Source organism: Penaeus chinensis, chromosome 28, assembly GCF_019202785.1.
Source record: "Penaeus chinensis breed Huanghai No. 1 chromosome 28, ASM1920278v2, whole genome shotgun sequence".
Classification (NCBI taxonomy): domain Eukaryota; kingdom Metazoa; phylum Arthropoda; class Malacostraca; order Decapoda; family Penaeidae; genus Penaeus; species Penaeus chinensis.
Window position 1 is genome coordinate 17,004,874 of NC_061846.1, and position 7,500 is coordinate 17,012,373.

General features: G+C 41.5%; 1 protein-coding gene across 1 annotated transcript in view; it reads left to right on the plus strand.

The window, feature by feature from the left end:
* Positions 1-6,488, plus strand: part of LOC125039948 (carboxypeptidase B-like) — a 33,588-nt gene extending 27,100 nt beyond the window's left edge. Inside the window, exons 3-8 of the mRNA XM_047634341.1 lie at positions 2,679-2,744; positions 3,127-3,225; positions 3,353-3,500; positions 4,480-4,671; positions 4,879-5,044; positions 5,249-6,488. Coding sequence (XP_047490297.1) covers positions 2,679-2,744; positions 3,127-3,225; positions 3,353-3,500; positions 4,480-4,671; positions 4,879-5,044; positions 5,249-5,873 — 1,296 coding nt within the window. The 3' untranslated portion in view covers positions 5,874-6,488. The remainder of the gene's footprint in view (positions 1-2,678; positions 2,745-3,126; positions 3,226-3,352; positions 3,501-4,479; positions 4,672-4,878; positions 5,045-5,248) is intronic.
* The last annotated feature ends 1,012 nt before the right edge of the window (positions 6,489-7,500 follow it).

Below are 7,500 nucleotides of genomic sequence, written 5' to 3' on the forward strand. Positions count from 1 at the left end.
CCATTTCCCAGGAATTCCCTGGCCGTGTGGAAAGAAAGTAGGGGTCACTCCTATTGGAGCGATGGTGAAACTCAAGAGGGCAAAGCCACTTGACTCTTCGCCACAGTGTTTCTCCTCCTGCTTCAGAGGCTTCGAAGAATCGCCTGACCACTCGTCGGGGGTCGTTTGGCGGCCGTCTTTCGCAGTGCCTTGAGCTCGTGTTACGGCCAGAGACCCGGGGGTTTCGGTCTCGTGTTTTCTTTTCCCTTTCCTCTGAGCTCCGTCTTCTCTTTTTTTTCTCCTCCGTCTTTTTCTTCTCATGACATTCTGTCTTCCTGTGTGGTTGTATATGTTTCTCTCGCTTTCTCCGCATTGTGTACAGAACGAGAGAGCGAGAGAGAGAGAGAGAGAGAGAGAGAGAGAGAGAGAGAGAGAGAGAGAGAGAGAGAGAGAGAGAGAGAGAGAGAGAGAGAGAGAGAGAGAGAGAAGAGAATGATAGTGATAGTGAGAGTGCGACTGAAAGAGAAAGTCGTCACGGGTTTTATTTGTATTTCGATCTTCCATATGGAACGATGTTTTCATTACTTTGTTTAGTGCTACTCCTTTGAGACATTTACATCGTACATCCAAATTATACAAACCGTAGAAAATAATGAATTTTCGTCATCGGAAGCCCAGTGGGTAACAGTGATTCATAATCGTGATTCATGCGCTACCCATGTCCCCGTCCCTTTCCTTCTCATGATGTGTCACTGCAACACTTTCCCGCCGGTGCTTCTCATCCGCTCTCTCCATGCATCACTTTCTGTGACCGACTTTATCGTCATTTGTTTCTCTTTCCAATCTCTGTGAAGCTGTTATCATTCTTCACTGAAAATATAATCTCTTTGTTTTTATTTTTTGTATTTGTTATTTTATTTTCTTTCTTTGTTATTATCTCTTTCTCTTCACCTCCGCTTTCTCTCCCTGTATTCATTTTCTCTTTCGAACACACTGGATCCGCCCCAGAGGACAACTTTCTTTAACTTCCAACCACGTATAGTGTAGTCTTCACTTTCTGCCTTATTTATTATACGCCCACTTTCACTTTCGTTCGCATAGTCTTACGCAATAGCTATGTACATTTTCCCTTTTCATCTTCACCGGTCGCATGTGTCTTTGGATTTTTTAACGTGAGATAAGCCTTATCACGTTGCCCATGGTAACTAAGGAAAGAAAAAAAGCGGAGATACAGCAGACAGGAAATAACGAAGTACTCCTCTTCCACTAAAACTGTATGACGTCAGCCTCACCTGTGTTCGTTGTTGTTGTCGTCTTTATGGCTAAGTTACGGGGTCTTATTTTGAGGTTTAAATATTCCAGGTTATCACATTTTACCATTAGCAGGTACTTTCCAATCCCCATTGTCTCAGAAACCTTGTGATAATCCAAGAAATATATGCCGTGAAGTACAACGTTGTTTTCTGATGTTTTCCTCAGGTTTCACGATTTTTCATAGGACTTAACCTATGAGCCACCAAATAATTCTTTTTTTTTTTTAGGAGACTAGTGATACCTTAACTTGAAAAGTACCGTTGCCCCCTTAAGATGCAAACAAAATTGACCTCTTGACCTCCCTATCCTCTCGCAAATGGTTTATAGTAACTCACGAGAGCAAGTTAAATACACTTGTGATTGTTTAATAACATCCATGGCTCAATGGGAATTTTTACGTCTCTGTTTATTAGATTTCCTCTTATTGAGATCAAGGGAAGGAAGTTAAGGCTGTTTATGTGCCTGTCGAGAAGAGGATTCTTTGACCTGAAGGGCCGATCCCTGAAAACTTTCTCTTTCGCGGCAAAGAAAACGAGTGTGAGATGAGTACTTTTCCAGGAGTAACTCATGTTTGAGGCTTTATTTACACGTAAAGACTGATACCTGCAAATGGATAGCGACGTCGAATCTATCCATGAAAATTATAAGTACATTATTTCAAGTTTAGATTATAATGAAAAATAGTGTATGGAGGTATGGCAAAATCAATCCAACTTTCTGTATAAGTAGCCCAGATCCTAAACCCTGAGGAGTAAACGCCCAGTCTGTCCACGAAGGTGCAGGTTTGCATGACTGCAGCTAGCGATGAAATAGAGAAAGCAGATACAGAAGGGATGAAATACCGTTCGTTCTCAGTTCTTGTTAAATATTAATCCTATTCTTGACTAATCAACCTTCTGCGGGTCTGATTTGCCTGAAACATGTGTTGAAAGAAAAAGAAAAGAAAAAGAAAAAAGGAAAGGAAAAAAAAAAACATATAGTTGTATACGCGTATGCATTTATTTAAGCAGTTCATTTACTTCTGAAAGTCAAGTCGGAGTAAAGCTCCCTTGAGAGTAGGATGTGTAGTGCATGTACTGGGAACGTCTCCTGAGGGTGTTATTATAAGAGAATGAAGGCCACCACTCCTCGTCCGCGTAGTCCCTGTTTGTGGAGACTGCGGGCCGAGGGTAGATCAGGTTAGAGGTTGCTCCTTCAAGTGGGGGGGGGGGGGGGGTGGAAACCTGACTGGGGAGTCGATATTTTATCCGGGTGTAACAGAGGTGACAGCCGAAGCTTATGTTATGATGCTTAGTTTTTTTATGACTTGTGTATTAAGATTCTCTGATATGTATTTTTAGTGTGTAATGTTTTATTAGGTTTTGAATTCCTTTATCCTGTTTCAGATGTGGACGATCATCTTAATAGCGTCGTTCGCCGTGCTTGGGGCTTCTGCGGATATCGGGCCAGAGGTAAGAGAGAGAGAGAGAGAGAGAGAGAGAGAGAGAGAGAGAGAGAGAGAGAGAGAGAGAGAGAGAGAGAGAGAGAGAGAGAGAGAGACGCTCCTTGGCAACAGTACCGCAAGCTCCTACTCTGCCTCCCCACTTGCCTAACCTCATGATGCAGGAGCGCATTCTCTTGTCGCTTGCCATAACACGTGATTGCATGAAAAATGCATTTTGCATTGTAGGACGTATGTAAACATGCCAATATATTAAATATATAAATGCATTGCATTTTTTTTTCAAATGAATGAAAACGTCAATACCAAAAGCAGGTATCATGCATATCAAAGGAAGTTGAATATAGCATATGCATATAAATTTCGATGCATTAATGCTTTTCTTTTGGCAGATGTGGCGTGTAGAAGCCCCGGGACATCACATAGTGGTGAGGGCGCTGGCAGATGAGGGAAATGTAGACGTCTGGGGTCACACAGCATCCCACACCAAGGTATGTGGGGCGACCCAAAAGCCGTCCGTACTTTATACTCTCGAATGCATACACGGTTATGAGAATAAAAACGCCCTTCTCGGCGTACTACTTTGCATTAAAATATTACGCTAATGTTGCTCGGCAGGTTTTGGTTGAGGCGGAGGCCAAGAGCCGCGTGGCGAGAGCTCTGGACGAGGCCAACCTCAAGCACAGCGTTGAAGTCCCGGATGTCCTGGCGCTGGTGGAGGAGGAGAGGGCGCACATGCAGGAGAAGAGGAGGAAGCGCGAGTCAGGTGAGGCGGCCGAGGGGGGCGCGGGGACGCTCTTACTGAATTTGCAGTATAATGTGAGACACGCAGATGAACCCGTGTGTCACTTTATGTTACACACACACACATATATATATAAATAAATAAATAAATATATATATATATATATGCACACATGTGTGCGTGTGTGTCTGTATACACACACACACAAACACGCACGCGCACACACACACACACACACACACACACACACACACACACACACACACACACACACACACACACACACACACACACACACACACACATATGTATACATATATATATATATACTTATACATACACATGTATATGTATGTATATATATATATATATATATATATATATACACATACTCACACACACACATATATATGTATGTATATATGTATATAATATATATATATATATATATATATATATATATATATATATATATATGGTATGTATGTAAGTGTACGTACACACACACACACACACACACACACACACACACACACACACACACACACACACACACACACACACACACACACACACACAATCACACACACACACACACACACACACACACACACACACACACACACACACACACACACACACACACACACACACATACACACACACACACACACAGACATGTACATGTATGCATACGTACGTATGCATATACATATACGTAAATATATAATAAGAGAGAGTGAGAGAGAAAGAGCGACAATTGCATATTGTTCATGAATATTATTGCTGAAGTATTCTCTCTTTTAAGGATTTGATAATTCCATTCAGCAGTTGGTTACACACTTTAAATTGTGAAAATTCAAATATTTTTTTTTTAGTTGGAAAAAATCGACTAAATGTGCTTGAAGTATTTCTAAGTTTCCCATAACATCGGAGGACTTGATCATACGACACTACACTACAAGTTTCCGTCAGTAAAATATTTCCTGTTCGCCTACAGAGCAGATGGACTGGACGTCGTTCCATGACCTGGAAGACATCGAGGGCTTCGAGGAATGGCTCAACTTCACCTCGGGTGACTTCGTGCAGATGGCGTCGGTGGCCAGGACTCTGGAGGGCCGCGAGGTCAGGCTCGTGAGGATCACCGACCCTTCCACGCCAGGACCTAAGAAGAGGATCTGGATCGAAGGAGGCAAGTATCAGCGCTCGAGTCTGATCGCAGTCACGGTGATGGGGATTCGCGTCTGATTTTATTTACCTTTTTTATTTACCTATTCTTTAATCTATTTGTATATTTATCTATTGCAAGTTATTATTAATATTAGTGTTGAGTATCTTTTAGAGATGTGAATATAGAATAAGATATCAGCGCATCTAACCGTGTTAAATTCGTCCTCAGGTATCCATGCCAGGGAATGGATCTCCCCCGCCGTGACCACGTACCTAATGCATCAGGTGGCAGTCAGTCCTGAATGGCGGGACATCTTGAAGGTCACCGAGTGGTACTTCGTGCCCGTCGCCAACCCCGACGGCTACGCCTACTCCTTTTCGTCACCCAGAGCAAGGTAAATGCGCTGTGGGCACGTCTGATCTGCCAGTGTTAATTGCCGGCCCAAAACGACCAGCTATTGATCGTGTATCTGTTTGATATAGAGTATTGATGGTCAGATCACAATATGATAAAACAAATATTTACCTTTATTATGTTGTAACGTAACGTATTTTAGAATTGAGCATCTGTTCTTCATTACACGCTTTACCACGAACAGACTTTGGCGGAAGAACCGCAGCCAAAACGGCCCAAGCGCTCGCTGCAAAGGCGTCGATCTCAACCGAAACTGGAACCTCAAGTGGGGCGTCGGGGCCTCCGGCAACCCTTGCAGCGAGACATTCAAGGGAAAAGAGCCTTTCAGCGAGCCGGAGACGATTGGCCTCGGCAGAGCAATGCAGAGAGTGAGAGACATCGACGTCTTCATCACCTTCCATAGTTTCGGGCAGACGGTGCTGTACCCGTGGGGATGGACGAGGGACCCACCCGCCAATGTCAAGCAACTCAGCCGCCTGGCAAGGAAGTTTAACGAGGGCGTCAAGGCCGCTTCAGGAGGCAGAACTGAATACGAGATCGGAGGTTCAGGGCCTCTCTACGGCCTCGCCTCTGGGGCCTCCGACGACTGGGCGTACGGAGCTCTGCAAGTACCTCTTTCGTACACGATCGAGCTCCCTGATACGGGCTCGTACGGCTTCTTGCTGCCAGAGAGTGAGGTAAGCAGAGTCGTGGTCGAAACCAACTCCGGAATGCATTGCATGATCGGGTTCCTCACGAACATCGGGCCCTGCGCTCGCCACAACACCAACCGCTCCAAGTCCGTGGGGTTTCGGGGCTTTCGGGGGTGAGCGGGACGACGCCCTGCGCCCACCTGCCACTCTTGGCTCAAGCGATGATCCTCACGTACCTGTGTAAGTGAACGTTTCCTTGCTGTCTGTCTATTGCTTGAGGCAGAAATATACACTGAAAATCAAGCCTTGCAAGGCTGGTGAACGGTAATCTTACAAACCAGTGCATTCTTTGGGAAGTATTATGTAGCAGTGCAGATGGGAAATGTTATGCATATAACATTAGTTTACAAGTTGAACGAGGAATTATAATGAAAGAAAAAATAATAACACCACAAAGAAAATCTAGTCTTCGATGTTCGTTTTGTTGACAAAGGCGGCGACAACTGGCCGTCTAGATGTTGTGTATTGGTTTTGTCTGAATATTTGATTTTGATCATGTTTTGGGTGCGAAATAGTGGTGTAGGTTCATTTAATCATTACAGTATTTATGACATAATTCTGCTCTTAATTTCATATGTTTTATTTAAATATTTAAATAATTTTTGTTGGCACATTTGAATAATTTAAGTTATGCATTTACATTCTGTAATATCACACGTACACATGCAAATACACACACATACACATTGACACAACTGGATACAAACTATACACGGAAGCCTGTTCCTGATACAAAAAATCGATCTTTATGCAACACATATTAATTAATTAGGGCCCAATTTTTTGTCGGATTAATGTATTACATTCACGGAAATCATTATTAGTACAAATTCAAGACATGACTACTTATGTAACTGATGTAACTGTTCTAGGAACGCATATATAATCTCTAATTAAGTTGCATTGTAAATGATTTCACATAGTGCCCATTATATACATAAATATATATACATATGTCTTTATAAGTATATATATAAATATATGTATATATATGGATATAAATATATGTATATATATATGGATATAAATATATATATATATATATGGATATAAATATATATATATATATACAGATATATATTTTTGATATATATACACACATGTGTATATATACATATATATATATACACACACACACACACACACATACATATATTATACACAAACTTATATACATATTACAGACACGCACACTTTTATATGCACAAAATGTACACCCATGAACTGGTATGACCTATGTCTTTGATTAGGTTATCTACCTCATTTAGACATGTATTTTTAACAAGTTCTTTCTTTCTCTTAACTTTGTGCATGTTGTTTATGTATTGTTAGTCTATCGAATGTTATTTTTTATTAAAAACTAATGGCATACTTAAATGAAAATATATAATAAATATGTTCATCAGACAAAGTGTTTATTGACCTCCGAAAAATCTAAAAACCCTTAATATGCTGCACCTCAAATTTCTCAAAGATATGTAAAATAATGGTATGAATAAGAATGAATAACTTCACAAGACAAGAATACGTTTGACAGGTTTAGATTGTATCTTGAGAAAGAAAACAGAAAACGGCAAACGGGAAATGCTACCAGCCGTGATTATACCGAACGTGACCGGCCGAAATAAAACGAAGAATTGTTTTACAAGAAACGATAAGTGAGATTATTGAATTTCGGACACTTTCGGTCTTCTGTTGAAGGTGATCTCTTGGGGGGGGGGGGGACATTAATATATGCTCTTTT